General features: G+C 40.5%; 1 protein-coding gene across 5 annotated transcripts in view; it reads left to right on the forward strand.

Annotated features, from left to right (window-relative positions):
* DLGAP2 (DLG associated protein 2) overlaps positions 1–15592 on the forward strand; it is a 395598-nt gene that overhangs the window by 270118 nt on the left and 109888 nt on the right. For all 5 annotated transcript variants that reach the window (XM_077926383.1, XM_077926382.1, XM_077926384.1 and 2 more), the window contains one exon: positions 11821–11886. In XM_077926383.1, the coding sequence (XP_077782509.1) occupies positions 11821–11886 (66 nt within the window). The remainder of the gene's footprint in view (positions 1–11820; positions 11887–15592) is intronic.

Here is a 15592-nt window from a genome sequence, read left to right on the forward strand (position 1 = left end):
ACACATTTTGCTGAAGACTAAGCAAAAGGCTCCCATAATTTGAAACGATGTGTGATAGGAATCTCTCTTTTCCGTGGTTTCAGTTTCAGAGCCTAGCAATGTTATCTATCTACCAGATCAAAATCTATCATTCAGAATGTATGTATAGCCACACAAGTTGAGGAATGAAGAAATAAACTGAATATGCTGGAAGACCTGAATTGGTTTTTGCGCTGACTGAATGTTTTTGCAGCGCACTGTTGATCTGATGTACGCAATATGCCAGAAATATGTTACAGCATTTAGGCTGGATCTAGACACATCAAAGAAGCATTTCAGTTAAACGTGTTGCAAACTTTGTATGAGAAATCGGGTAAGCAGAAACAGAAACTCCACAGCACCATCTGGTGTCACAGTGTTAGAATGCATAAACAACACATATAAAGCGTTTTTTCTTTGCCAATGTATCTGAGTCCTTAGGTGCCCGTAATAGAATTGGTTGTACAATCAATTCCTTCTTCCTGCCAGCATCCGCCACACAAACAACAACAATCACCCAGTTCTACTTAATTGGATAGACTTTTTCATATGTTTAAAAATATTTTAACTACAAGTGTGTTTGTGTGTTGCACACAAGTTGAAATGACAGAGGGTTCCTACATCGGTACAAGATGAGGAGGAGGAAGTCTGAAGTCTTTCCTTAATTATAGCTTTATGCGTTTCAAAACATAAAGTAAGCCTGCAATTCAAAGCAAGCTTTAAAAGGGAACAAGTCAGAAAAGATTGTTTGGCCGAAGAAAACAATCACTTGGGTGATGATGTTTTTCTGGGTCCCCACTATCCCCATGAGATATTAAAATGAAATCCCAATTAAAGACCCTTCCCCTTTAACACATTCCCCTGCAGATTCATTTCTCCCCCTCCCCCCTCACTACTTATTTACATTGCTTGATTTTTTTCTTAGCAACAGTTTAGTATCAGCTGTACCACAGCTGAGAGCTTGTAAACATGGTGGGAAGAAGCAGCTTCATTAGTGGCAGAATATTTATCTTCTTGTTGCTTTTCCAGCCTCTGAATAATATCTGAGTATGTTGTGCCAAGTTGAATGGTTCTAATTCACTACAACATAAATCGCTGAAGGCAAATATATTGTTAGCGAAGCCGTTGATGTGCTAATCACGTTCCTGTGTCTCTAAGTTACATAAAAATGAATGCATTTATGCAGTTAGGAACCTTGAGATATATTAACAGATGAATCTGCGAAATGTACAAGGTATATTTCCCCCCCTCCACCGTCATTTGATAGCCCATGGAAACAAACCAACTCATTTTATATTCTTATATATATGAAGATCAGGATTTCATGGTTATGACTGTCAGTGTTGATTTTTAGGTATTGAAATATCATCAAATGCATTAAAAAAAACAGCTTTAAAACTGAAATGATATTCAAATAGAGGTCACTTGGTTCCCTGCATTGAGATCTCATTATAAAATTATCCAAAATGCTCAGAATTCCATTAACTATATATCAGAACTACAGCTTCTGATAGTTTAAGAACTATATAGTATAGGTGTAGGTGTTTCGCATTCCGGTGGTATTGATTCATTTAATATGTTTTGTCACACATTGTGAAAAAATATACAGGTAAAAATCACACATCTATTTAGGTGCCTGAAATAACTCTATTGACATACATACATACATACATACATACATACATACATACATAATTTTATTTGCGTGCTGCCTTTCCGTAGTTAAAACCATGCTGAAGGCCGCTTACAACATGTAAAAAACTTTTTGTTGTTGTTTAGTTGTTTAGTTGTGTCCGACTCTTTGTGACCCCATGGACCAGAGCACGCCAGGCACTCCTGTCTTCCACTGCCTCCTGCAGTTTGGTCAACTCATGCTGGTAGCTTCAAGAACACTGTCCAACCATCTCAACCTCTTCAACCTCTGTCATCCCCTTCTCCTTGTGCCCTCCATCTTTCCCAACATCAGGGTCTTTTCCAGGGAGTCTTCTCTTCTCATGAGGTGGCCAAAGTATTGAAGCCTCAGCTTCACGATCTGTCCTTCCAGTGAGCACTCAGAGCTGATTTCCTTAATAACAAACATAAAAAAGTAATCATAAATAAATAAAACATCTAAAAGTACACAAATTGGGGGGATCCACATAAATCATATGAAGATCTAAAATAAAGATACAAAAAATAATAGCAGTAACAGCAGCCCCCCCCCCCCCCCCGCAAATCTTCCCTGAGCAATTCCCTAGCACTTCTTGGTAAATATACAGTTCACAAAACTAGATTTCTGTTAAACCACAACAGTCTGTAAACTATTGTAGTATATCAGAAAAACTATGCAACAAGAGGAATTCCACTTTGTAAGTTTGACAAATATTTAGGAAAACCACTGTTGTTGGAAGTGCTGCCAGCCAAGCCTGCTACCAGTGAGCTGGGTTAAATGCAAGTGTTGCGGGCGACTGGTGTTTCTAAAAGGTGCTCTTGTGTCTCCTCATTGCAACGCCAGACTGTGCCGTTGTTAGCCTATGACACAACATTTCCCACTAGGCAGGAAATATGTTCCTGCTGTATGAGAATGAGGAATGCTTAAAGTAATGATTTCTCGGTGTCAGAGAAGGGAGGATTGTTGCGCCGCATCTTCCCCAAATAATACATCAGTATATGCAAAAGCTAGGACAAGTTGTTCTTTCTTCATAGCTAGGATCTTAGACAATATTACAGTGCGCTTGCTTGCTCTTTTGCATGCTGCAGGAAGGATTGTGTGAAGTGGTTAGTGAAGGACCTTTGACTCTTTCCGTGTTTCTCTTTCACCAGGTTTCTCGTACGCACAGCAACCTAGTTCATATGGGCGGGGAGGGGTTGTAGTGGTTTTTAGGAAGTCATTAGCTCGCACTAGGCGTCCTATTGGGAAGACCCAGTTTCCATGTTCTGGAAGCTGGGAAGTAGGGGCAGTACAGGATTCCTTTTGGTGTACCGACCTCCCTGCTGCACCAAGGATTCCCTGTCCGAGCTGCTCCAGGTTGTGGTGGATGTTCTCCTGGACACACCTAGTTTGGTCGTCCTAGGGGATTTTAACATCCATGCCGACACAACCTTACAAGGGGCTGCTCAGGACTTCGTGAAAGGCATGGCCTCCATGGGGCTGTCCCTGATTATGTTTGGCCTAACTCATAGTTAGGGACGCGGGTGGCGCTGTGGGTAAAAGCCTCAGCGCCTAGGGCTTGCCGATCGAAAGGTCGGCGGTTCGAATCCCCGCGGCGGGGTGCGCTCCCGTTGCTCGGTCCCAGCGCCTGCCAACCTAGCAGTTCGAAAGCACCCCTGGGTGCAAGTAGATAAATAGGGACCGCTTACCAGCGGGAAGGTAAACGGCGTTTCCGTGTGCTGCGCTGGCTCGCCAGATGCAGCTTTGTCATGCTGGCCACGTGACCCGGAAGTGTCTCCGGACAGCGCTGGCCCCCGGCCTCTTGAGTGAGATGGGCGCACAACCCTAGAGTCTGCCAAGACTGGCCCGTACGGGCAGGGGTACCTTTACCTTTACCTTTAACTCATAGTTGCGGACATGCCTTAGATCTGGTATTGGGGAAATTTTATTTCCTGTATCGGGAAATTTTTAATGTCTAATGTTTTACCATTTGTTATGTGCTGTAAGCTGCCCGGAGTGGCTGGGGAAACCCGGCCAGATGGGCGGGGTGTAAATAATAAAATTATTATTATTATTATATGACTCCATGAGAATCAAATTATTATTGTGCCATTGGTATATATTTAAATGCAACAGGAGTATAGTAAAAACAACTAAAGTACAACTGGAGTGTACTAAATGCAACATTGTGCCAGTAAATGAGTGTATGTAGTAGTTGCCAGCGCATACATACATGCATTCTCAGTTTTGGGTTTCTAGTTACTCTTGAATTTAGGCATCAAGTGTTTTTAGTACATGATCTTTTTTCCCTGCCCATGGCAAGATAAGAGAGATGTTCAATTAATGAGTCATTTCTGCTCTATCAGGACAATGGCAGTGATTAGCCGTAATGTCTGACTTTCAGTTCCGCTAGGAGCACAGCTGTGCATCCAAGGCTCCACTCAACTCCCACTCTCGACTGCAAATAGGATTTCCTCAGCAATAAAACCGCCATATATGCATCCGGATTTCTGAATAAATTGCTGGTGGACTTTGTCAGAGACACAGCCTTGCCCAGTCAAAAGTGTATTCAGTTGAGTTTAAGGGGAGGTTCTAGGGTTGCATATTAGCATCACTCGCAAAGCAGAATAAAATTAGACAGCAGCTAGTGACCACTATTTTGATTGTGTGGTTTTTTAGTACTCTAACCAACCCTAGATCCATTATTTTCCGATCTCAAGGGCTCTGCCAGGTTAAAACAAGTTCACATCTACTGAAATCTTTTACATGCCAAGCTATGAAATCATTTTCAGAATGAAGTTGAGCATTTTCAAAAAGAAATGCAAGCTGAAATAAACTGAATTCCCTGCAGATGTCCACAGGACAACACAATAGTAAAGAGGAAAATCAACTGTGGTTAAAAAGAACCCAGCAGCATGGTTTCTGTTTGAATATTGTAAAAAGATTTAAAGTGAAATATAATATTAATTTTTCAGTTCAAAATAAATCTGGTTCTATGAAAGGTAGACAGCCTTTCTACCTGTACGTAGCAAGAAGACCACATGCCATTGGGATAATAAAACCAATGTTTGCTTCTGCTAAGCAAATTTAAATAAGAGTCCCTCCTGAATACGAACCTCAGATCTCCACTGCCTTTTTTTATTCTTTTCTTTTTCTTTTTGCATTTGTCTCTGTGTTTACATTTTTTTTTTTTATTATCAGCTAAAGTGCTTGTCTCAGGTGCACATAGCGTCCAGATGGCAACATGCTGGCTTTTATCAATGCCAACAGTGGGAATAAGGGCTTTTCATTCAGTTCTGGGAGAGACCAAGCAGAGCTATTTCAAAAGTCTGAAAACAGTGTAGTGCTTGGATTCAGGAGAAGCGGGTAATGCAAGGATTAGAGTATCCTGATGCAACAGGTAATCTTATATAGCATATCCTCCAACATTTCTCTGATGAAAATAGGGACGTCCCATTCCGTAATGATAATTTTACTATTTATGCCCCACACATCTTACTGAGTTGCCCCAGCCACTCTGGGCAGCTTCCAACATAATAAAACATTAAACATTAAAAAAACTTCCCTATACAGGATTGCCTTCAGACAGCTTTGGGGGTTGGATAACTCCATACCTTCCAACATTTCCCCAGTGAAAATAGGGACATCCTAAAGATAAGTGTGACATTCCAGGATCAAATCAGAAACTGGGACGGCTTCTCTAAATGGAATATTGGGACACTTGGAGGGTCTGGTATAGAGTTCACATAGCAACACATTCGTTCAATACTTAGACCCTTTAGCATAGCAAACAATGACTAATTGTTCAACGTTAGCCAAATGCAGAGTAGATCCATTGAAATCAGTGGACTGATATTGCCCCAAAGGATTAAATTGGCTTCAGTGCAGCGCTGGCACGCTTTAAACTCTGCCGTAAAAGCAAATTCTCAATCATTTCAGAAAACATTCTCCAGAATGTTAAACAGCTGCTTTTAGGGATGCTATAGATTGCATGTCATGCGGTTCAATAAGCTAGGTTTGAAGCTCTGAGTGTATGACTGCAATATGAGTAATCTAGTATGTGCCATGGCGTTCTCTATTTCTAATCGCTGGGTTGGAGTCAATCTTCTACTTACATGCTCCATAAGTTTAGAAGCTGTTTTCATATCTGGATGGCACACTCACAAGGACTTGCTTACACAAATATTTTCGCATGCACTTTACAGACTTCTAGCCACACTGTCATACACAGACCAAGTCGTGTGAAGGCTGGATTTAGCATGTTGACTTTTCACATGCCCCCAAACTGCAGTTTGCATAGAGCAGACATCTGAGCCATGCTAGTTTCGGCATGTTACTGGCATTCACACATATTTTTGTGCATGGCACTGTGGGGCTCAGAGCCAGTAAGAGCTCACAAAAAAATAAAATAAAATGGGTGTTTCAGGCAGGAAGGGTAATATGGCGAGGCTTTCTGTCTCCTTTGAATAGTGTCCTTTTTCTTCTTAATATTGGCCAAGTGCTACATTATGCCAGCAATGGAGCAAACCAATTGGGCGCCTGGGGCGGCGTGCGTGCCCTGTGCCCAGGGTGGGGCCAGCTGCCCATGGGGGCAGGGCCAGCCACCCATGGGGCGGGGCAAGAGGCAGAGCCTCCAAGGAGTCTGCCTGCCTCCTCCCACTCAGCAGCCCTACATCTGAGGGGGAGGCAGCAGGCAGACTGTTTGGGGCAGTGCAGAGCCTGCGGGCACCCAAGCCACCGCATCACTCCCAGGAGAGACATGCGGCTCAGGTGTGCTGCGGGCCCCACAGTGAGTGTCACCTGGCGTTTTGTCACCCCCCTCAGTGGTGACACTTGGGGCAGGCCGCCCCCACTGCACCCCCTTCCTCCGCCCCTGCATTATGCCCGTTCCTTCAAGCCAGATGAAGATAATGAAGAGACTCCCCCCACACACACCCATACACGCCTAGAATTCTTCAGATTGCAACTTTCCTGGTGACAGGGATCTTAATTTTCAGTTGAATCACCCTGAAAAGTGCCCTTTCTTTGAACATTCTGGACCGGCTTTTGTCTGAAATTCCATGGCAGTACCAATAGGATGCACTATCATGTAATGTTGATTTGTCATAATGTGAAACAACTACATCAGAAGGAAAGTTCATAGGAAATTAAGGCTAAGCTGTTACCTTTCCAAGAACAGCAGGCACAAACTACAGCAATGTTTATAAATGCACCACGTTGCTGAGTTTTCTTGAGTACCTCTCTTTCCTGGCCTTGCTGGAAGAGGGGCTATTTCAATCTAGATAGAATGTTTTAGCTAACGTTACAAAACTCCTTTGCTTGTATACACAGTGCATTAAGACGAGTGTGTTTTGCCTTGAGAGTGGCACCGCTGCATCCTCTCAGTTGAGCATCTTCACCTAGACCTCACAAGTGGAATAAGGATTTCTAGCTGCCAACACCAAGAAAATCCTGGCAGTTGTAAGCTCAGCATTGTTCAGATTTCAGAAGAGATGGTGCCGTAAAGAACAGATAAATCACACTTGTTTTTCTTTCAAGTCATTTTACTTTTCTCAGAAGACTCAAAGGGAAAAAACCAAATTGTTTAATTTGGCACTGGCTTATCTGTTTTGTCGGTCTCTTGCAGTAGTGACAAAAATTTGTATTAACTTTTGCAGGGGTTTAATAATTCATCATACAATATATGTTTTTCTTGGAGAGAGAAAAACCTCCAGAATCCCATTGGTTTACTGTGGATAAGCAATGAAAATAATTGGTGTAATGAGCAGATGTGAATCAAAGCATGAAGTCCTGGAGGGCAAAGTTCTATAAAAAGCGCAGTATTGAAAAGTTCAGTATCACAAAATCATTTTATCTAAATCTTCACATTTAACCAAAGTGAACAAACATCCATAGATTTCATTTCAGCCTGGTCTCTATCTCTCTCTCTCTCTTTAACCTGGCAACAGCTCCTGGTGGCATGAATGAGAGCCTGAGGCACGTTTTTGGAATTTGACTTGTACTAATTGAGTGATCATTAAGTGAGAAGAGAACGTGATTTGGTATCTGCACAAGAAAGCTAAGCAATGTTTTTAACGATAAAATAAAAATGCTTTTAAATGATCTCATTTTGTCATGGGATTTTGCATCTTAAAAAAGAAAAAAAAAAGCTAAAATCAATTGGAATTCATTAGTTGGAAAGAATTTATTTCCAGTATGGTCAATGCTTATTATGTGAAGCCAGATATTCATACACCTGCCTATCTACTCTAACCCTTTATCAGATGTTCCAGATGTTACTGTGCTTCATTGCCCACGCCAGCAGGGGCTGATGCGAGTTGGAGTCCAGCAACATCTGGCGGTCCAAAGGTTTCTCCAGCTGTGCTTTTGCAAGTCACAGCTTGTAAGCTGATAGAACCACATTTTAAAAAAAGAGAGAGAATCAGAAAAGCCCTCTAGATTGAGGTGGTGTTGGATGCATAGCCATTCTTGAGTCCATATGGCGGCTGTGAGAAATGAAAGGCAGCAAACAGCTCAGAAAATTAAATGTGGGGCCTGCCAGAAGAAGACATAATTCATGCTGTGTAAGGGCAAAAGGAATCTATTCAAGGCTTGGCTAGACTGGCAGTGGGCTTTCATGGGATTCTGTATGTTCTGTTCTATTTCACCTTACAGTGGTACCTCGGGTTACATACGCTTCAGGATACATACTCCGCTAACCCAGAAATAGTGCTTCAGGTTAAGAACTTTGCTTCAGGATGAGAACAGAAATCGGGCTCCGGCGGCGCGGCAGCAGAAGGAGGCCCCATTAGCTAAAGTGGTGCTTCAGGTTAAGAACAGTTTCAGGTTAAGAACGAACCTCCGGAACGAATTAAGTACTTAACCTGAGGTACCACTGTATTTCTTTTTACGTTGTTTTAAACTGTTCGTAACACTGTGCTTCCATTGTTGTAACTTGCCCTTGGACCTTAGAATAAAGGGTGGGCAATTAATATTGATACTAGTAGTAGTAGTAGTAGTAGTAGTAGTAGTAGTAGTAGTAGTGATGAAGATGATGTTCCACGCACAGAACCCACAGGATCTCCTATTAATTTCTGTGGTTGGAATAACTCAGTGGCATGGCCAATAGTGATGTACATGAAGAACTTTCTCCAGCATGAGAGAGAATGGTGACGGTTCTGTGAGCATGGAAATTCCTTGCTCAAGAATCCTTCAGATTGCAGCACCTTTGTGCTTTGAAATGCACCACTAAAGAGCCATTTCACCACATGTTCCTATTTGTTTTGAAATTCATGTGGAACTTTAAAATATTGGTTACATTTGCCCGCAGAATACCCCTGTTTGGTTGGCCGCTATTTTCATTTATAGAAGGAGGCTTAACTCCTTTCCATGGTAATGGACATTTTTGGCTCCCTTCTTACCTCTGTTTTTCGTTTTGTTTTTTTGAATAAAGCTACATTTTTTGTTAAATTCCTTGATACATTTTCTAGTTGGCTCCAGCAAAAGTTCCTCCTATTGTTCGCCTTTTTTATTGTGAAGCCAGATTTGAGGCTCCACTTCTGAGTTTTAACTTGTAGACAGATCACATGAGCCATCTCCATGGTAACTCTGCCTGATTTATGTTTGTATTTAATTAGAGTTGTCCATTACCTCTCCAAATAGAATTTAATTTGAATGCATGGGCCTGTCACATTTTAAAAGATTCATTATACCCAATCTGCAAGTTGATTGACGAGATTTGCAGGAGATTGCATATTATATGCACGGCGTATTTAACAGTTTCAAATAGAAAAGGTAAATGTTCCTTTTCTCCAAAAGATTTGTGAATTTGGCTAGTCCCCGCCTCCGCCCCCCTCCCTTCCACAAAGGTCTGTGCAATCTTTCCCATTGTTATAATTTTAAATCATATTAGCTGACCTTCAGGGTATGTCACAGCCAGAAGCAAAACTGTATGTATTAGCATTTGCAACCGTGTCATTTAAAACTGGTTAACTTCAGCTAGAAAGCAGAAGTTACCATTTACAGACATGCTGGGGCATATTGTTTATTGATATAAAATATGGGCACCTTGCACAGACCCTTGTGGAGGTTATTTATATTTAGCTAAGGGGTTTGTATCTTCCCTTTAGACAGGCTCTCAGGACTAAATTTCGTGAGAAGTTAAAATGGCAATACAACCATTAAAAATAAATAAATAAAACAAAAATTGGGGGTGGGGGGGGGAGAGACCTCTCTAATACAATTCAGGATTATCTATGCTGACTAGTAGCAGCTCTCCATAGGTTTAGATAAGGTTCTCTTCTAGCCCTACCTGAAAATGCTGAGAATTGCATTTAAGGGATATGCAGTTGGCATATACTGGGCCATGACACTCTGGTCCAGACAGGGTATTCTGACAGGGGCAGACTAGTAACAGAGTATTTATGCTTCCTTGTGGAACAGAGGGATTTTTCCTAGGAGCTAAGGCAGCATTTAAAAGGTTTCACACAATGGAATCTTAGGTAAAGGTAAAGGGACCCCTGACCATTAGGTCCAGTCGTGGCCAACTCTGGGGTTGCGGCGCTCATCTTGCTTTATTGGCCGAGGGAGCCAGCATACAGCTTCCGGGTCATGTGACCAGCATGACGAAGCCGCTTCTGCCAAACCAGAGCAACACACGGAAACGCCGTTTGCCTTCCCACCAGAGCGGTACCTATTTATCTACTTGTACTTTGAGGTGCTTTCGAACTGCTAGGTTGGCAGGAGCAGGGACCAAGCAACGGGAGCTCACCCCATCATGGGCATTTGAACCACCAACCTTCTGATCAGCAAGTCCTAGGCTCTGTGGTTTAACCCACAGCGCCACTCGCATCCCTAATGGAATCTTAGGCCTCTCCTAGATGACCTGCATATTAAGCACTCATCCTGGTTTGTTTACAGGGAGGTTCTGTGGTGCTGACTCAAACAATTATTAATCTCATACTTTTCCAGTGCATTTTACCCATCAATTTCCTTACTGCATTTTTTTAAAAAAAATACGTATATGTGTGTGTGTGTTGTGTAAGAACACCATATCCAGTTTAATTGTGCGCCTGGAATTCGTCAGAATGCAATTGAATCTCATTGTGAAAAGTCAGCTGTATGGAAGCAGCTACTGTGTGCTTATTTACACCTCCATACAGAGAAATAAAGCTCTCCTTGTAGTCTGATCTTTATTTGATCAGTGGTCATGCTGGCTGTTCGAGGTAGGAGTAGGCGATACAGAGCACTGTGGACATTTTCAGATCATAAAGAGTAGTAAACTTGCTTTGCGAATTGAGAAGTGGTCTGCAGGTCACTTCCTGGGAAGGGTTATGCCTTGGACTAATTGAGGGCATTGAGGTAGCAGCAGCCTATGAAAGCCACTGTTTATACGCTCCCCCTTTTTATGTTTGCATTTCTCCTCCTACTTCCAGAGTTTTTTGGAATTCTGAACATAGTATTACGATGGGCGTTCCTTAGTTCAACATTAAAAAACACACACTACTAATAGACAATTGTATGTCAACATGGGGAGGGGGGAATTGTATACTATTGGCACAAAAATGGAAGCAAGAAGAATTACTGACAGAAGAAGAATAGCAAATGAAATTAATGGACTATGCAGAATTAGATAAATTAACAGGAAGGATTCGAAACCTGCAGGACCAGAGATTCTTAGAAGACTTGAGTAAATATTTGAACTATTTGAAAAGCAATTGTAATAAGGAGATTATGCTAGTAGGCCTGCAAGAAGTTCTGTAAGGAGGATTATATGAAATATTGCAAAGAATATTATGAAGAGAATTGTTAGTTAATGATAATTAAAAGTAATAGAGAAATTAAGAAATGCAGAATAAGTGATAAAGAAAATCTTCAGAGATTGTTGACGGAAGTCTAAAACATTGCATAAGATAAGAAGTTATGTTATAAATGACTATTGGGAATGATATGTTAAAAAGTAATAAAAATGTGTGTGTGTGTGTATATACACACACAAACTATATATATATATATATATATATATATATATATATATATATATATGCTTTCGTAGATTATATATATATATATATATATATTGTACTGCACTGTGCTCCTTTAAGGGACATTGAGTTTTGTGAAAGTTAAACGAATAGTAAATATCTGTGCTCCTGATAACATCTATGTGGTTTACTTTGTTTCTGTCTTTCTAGAGGAAGACGGTGGTGACCTCCTCAAGACGGGGATCAGCTTTCCAGGAACGCCAGAGGAAGAACTAGGTACAGATCTCAATTCTTTTCTGAACAAAACTCATTGTAAGCCAAAGCTAGGTGTCAGCCACTCCTGAAACCGCTTAAAACAAAGTGTGTGTTTGCATGTGCCTTTTTTTAATTGTAATCCGGAATCAGCTTGTGCAAGGAGTTAATTACAAACTTAGCAGTTAGCTTTTGCAGTCTCCACACTTTACAAAAGTTATTCAGCTGACTCCCTCTCCAGATGTCCGCTCTGTACTGAACAGAGAAAAGCTGAACCATAAATATCAGGCCAAAATAAGAGAGTTATTCTACCTAGGTAGATTGAATGAATGAATGTGGCCTATACTACAAGACTGTTCAGTACTGAATCATTTGTGGGATATTAACTAAATAGTGATGTTTCCTAACTACATTTCCTAAGAACACATTTAGAATGTTTGGAATACTTATTCAGCTCAGAATTCAGGGCCTCTAGATGAATTTCCATTATGGGCTTAAGGAAAATGGTCGAAACTCCATGTGTATACCATCACTTGTGATATACTTCCTGAATGTCCACTGTATCAAATGTTCGCAACATGCTAGAAGTCAGAGGTTACTAATGTGATTTATCACCGACGATTTTGTGCAGACATAGTATAGTATCAAGTTTTCGCTCCACAGAAATTTCAGAGGTATGAAGTAGCCCTTTGCCAAACTTGGTTCAGTCAGTGGAGCACAGTGGACCTTAGTAGACATAGCGCTCTTTTTTATTTATTTAAAAAGAACCATTAAATGTATGTAATATTCACAGAAGTATAACGAAGACATACACTGTTTGTCAGTCATATGCATGTACATGTTGCTACATAATATTTCTGTCAGTTGGTTATTGTCACTTAAAATGTGATGAAGGGGAGCACCATAGAATTTCTACAGATTTTAAGTGCACAGCATTTTTCACTCAAGTCGCTATTCCCTTCATTAAGTATGTTCAAACAGCTTATAAGTCAGTTGCATATTTGCAGACGGGATGAATAAAAAAACAGTCATTTTGTCTTTTCTCATTTAGTTCATGATTTGGGGCATTTCATGCAAGATGCCACATGGGCACAAGGGAAGTTGTCTAAATTACTGACTGTGATATAATTAAATTGTGATGGGGGGGGGGCAAAATAATGCCCTCCTTTCATCCCTTACCACCATAGTTTAATATAGTCAAGAATTATTAGAGTTTTAGCCTGACAACATTGGCGGGGAAAGGGTTTACCACATTGGCTACCTCTGTCTTTGTTATTATTTTCTTGCACATTGTGTTTAGAGCAAATTCAGTAAGGGCCCAATTAAGGCAAAGTTAAACATTTTTAGTCAGTAGTGTAGTGATGGTGACCATGATAAAATCTCTGGAAGTGATTACCTTTGTTGACTGTGTGTCCACAACTGAACAGGGGCTGTGGCTGCAGTTGACTGACTGACTTTGACTCCAGTTGATGTTAGCTAAGCTGCTCTGGCTTCTTAGAGTTTCTAGTTCAGGCACAGGCAAACTTGGCCCTCCAGATGTTTTGGGACTACAACTCCCACCATCCCTGACCACTGGTTCTGTTAGCTAGGGATGGTGGGAGTTGTAGTCCCAAAACATCTGGAGGGCCGAGTTTGCCTATGCTTGTTCTAGTTCTTATTGACTGCAGCGGGAAGGGAAAGGTTGGCAGAAGGGCCTAGGAAAGTAGGAGTAGAAAAGCCCTGGTTGGAGCAGGTATTGACCCAGAGGAATAAGAGGACAGAGTCAGAGGTCTAAGTGGCTCCAGGACTGCCTGTGCCATTAGGTATTATGCAGCAGATGCCCCAGACAGCAGATCCTGGGAGATGGGGACCACTCAAGAGAAAAAAGTGGCCTGCCTTCAGGTGCAGTGAAAGATGCTCTCCTTCTGCCAGGGTTGAAGCAAGATCCATCTACCAGTCTGTATGTGGAATTCTGAAGGGGCATGTTGCGTCTTCGGTCAGCCAAGTGGGAGGGTTAAAAAAAAGTGGGAGAGAGACTGGGCAAAGATGAGAAGTCACATATTGATCTGAAAATCTTTGACTGTGTTCCTCTGGTTGGCATTAATGTGAGAGAGTTAAGCAGTAAGCACACAATCCACTTTTTTTTTTAATGAAATCTTTGAAATGTAAAAGTGCTTAACCTTGGCTGAATAATTCCTACAGTGGTTTAAGTTTTGCTTGAAATAATGTCACTCTTTGAACACAATGCTCACAGAGTGCTCACTTATTTTAGCTTCCAGGAAATGCTCTCCCCCTTCCTTCTTACCTTTCAGAAAGGTACGCCATGTGCATTTGCAGCATTGGGCGAGCAGGAGAATACTCTTCCTTACCTATTTGGTCAGCCTGTGTACAAGAAGGGCAAAATACAATGAATTTCCCTTTGGTCCCCTTTACTTTGACTTTTGGTGTTGTCCACAGAAAATAGAACGGGGTGGATTTTTGTTTTTTTTTAAGTTTTCAACAAAGAAATAGACGTTATAAAATAAATAGTCTAATTTGCTTTTGCAGCAGAGATATCAATACAACATTATATGAATATATACTGTAAGAATTATTAATTTTGAAATGTGCCTCTCTTTTTTACAAATATGCAACTCTTCTATTTTTCTTGTTTTATATACCTGGTTTTCCCCCTTTAGTTATAACTGATGGTCAAAACAATAGTCTTCATACTGGAGATAACATAGGCTACAGTAGAGCATGTCTTTTGAAAATTGAGAGGACTTAACTATATGGCTTCATCTGCTCTTCTGAATTCAAGAGGGTTTTTGTAAACAAAGCTAACTATACTTCTTGTTTTAAAACAAACAAACAAACAAACAAACAATAAGCAGATATGCAAAACACAAACTATAATCAACGATAAGCAGATATGCAAACAAACGATAAGCAGATATGCAAAACACAAACTATAATCCAACCAGGCATTTTTAGTGTTTCTTGTTTTCAGTAGGAGAAATGTTATTCCCACTGAAATAAATAACATTTAAAAGAGTTTAACTTGGACAGCCCAAAATAGCATTCCTATTTTTAAAGAGAGAAATCAAACTGGAACTTGGTTCAAAAACTATCCTTTGTCCCCTGAAATTGCTATGGGAAATTTTAATTTCAAGAGGTTTTGAATTTTTTGTGAATAAAGTCAAAATGTATGTCTTTTCCTTTAGTGGCCCACTAAGTATTTGGTGACAATGTCATGTCTCTGTAAGCTATGTTTCTGTTTTGTTCCTGTTGTCACTTACTCTTTTCCAGTGTGAAAACTGTAAGAAATCGATGTGGGGATCCTCAGCATTTATCCACCTGTACTCTAAATATCGTAGTTTGATATAATTATAATGGAGCAATCTTGCACACTATTTTTTTGTATACTTGCGCCCCACTGAAATCACCATGATTCATGGATTTTGTCACATTGCACAGGATTCTGCACTTGATTTCCCCCTACATGTTCTCTAAAACATATTGTTAGAAAACATTGTGCAATTGTATGAAATTGCCATAATTATTATGGCAAATACTGTCATTTTATCTGGATGTTACAAATAGGCAAAAATATATTTAAAACAAATTATTTGCTGAATTTCTACTATTAAGTTGCATGGTGATTAAATCCACACATGAATGCATTGGTTTAAAGTATTTGTATATTTCCCTTCATAAATATTAACTCCAGAGATATATATTTTTACAGCAAATTAAAATTATACATATATTT

This window comes from Podarcis muralis, chromosome 3 (genome assembly GCF_964188315.1).
Source record: "Podarcis muralis chromosome 3, rPodMur119.hap1.1, whole genome shotgun sequence".
Classification (NCBI taxonomy): Eukaryota; Metazoa; Chordata; class Lepidosauria; order Squamata; family Lacertidae; genus Podarcis; species Podarcis muralis.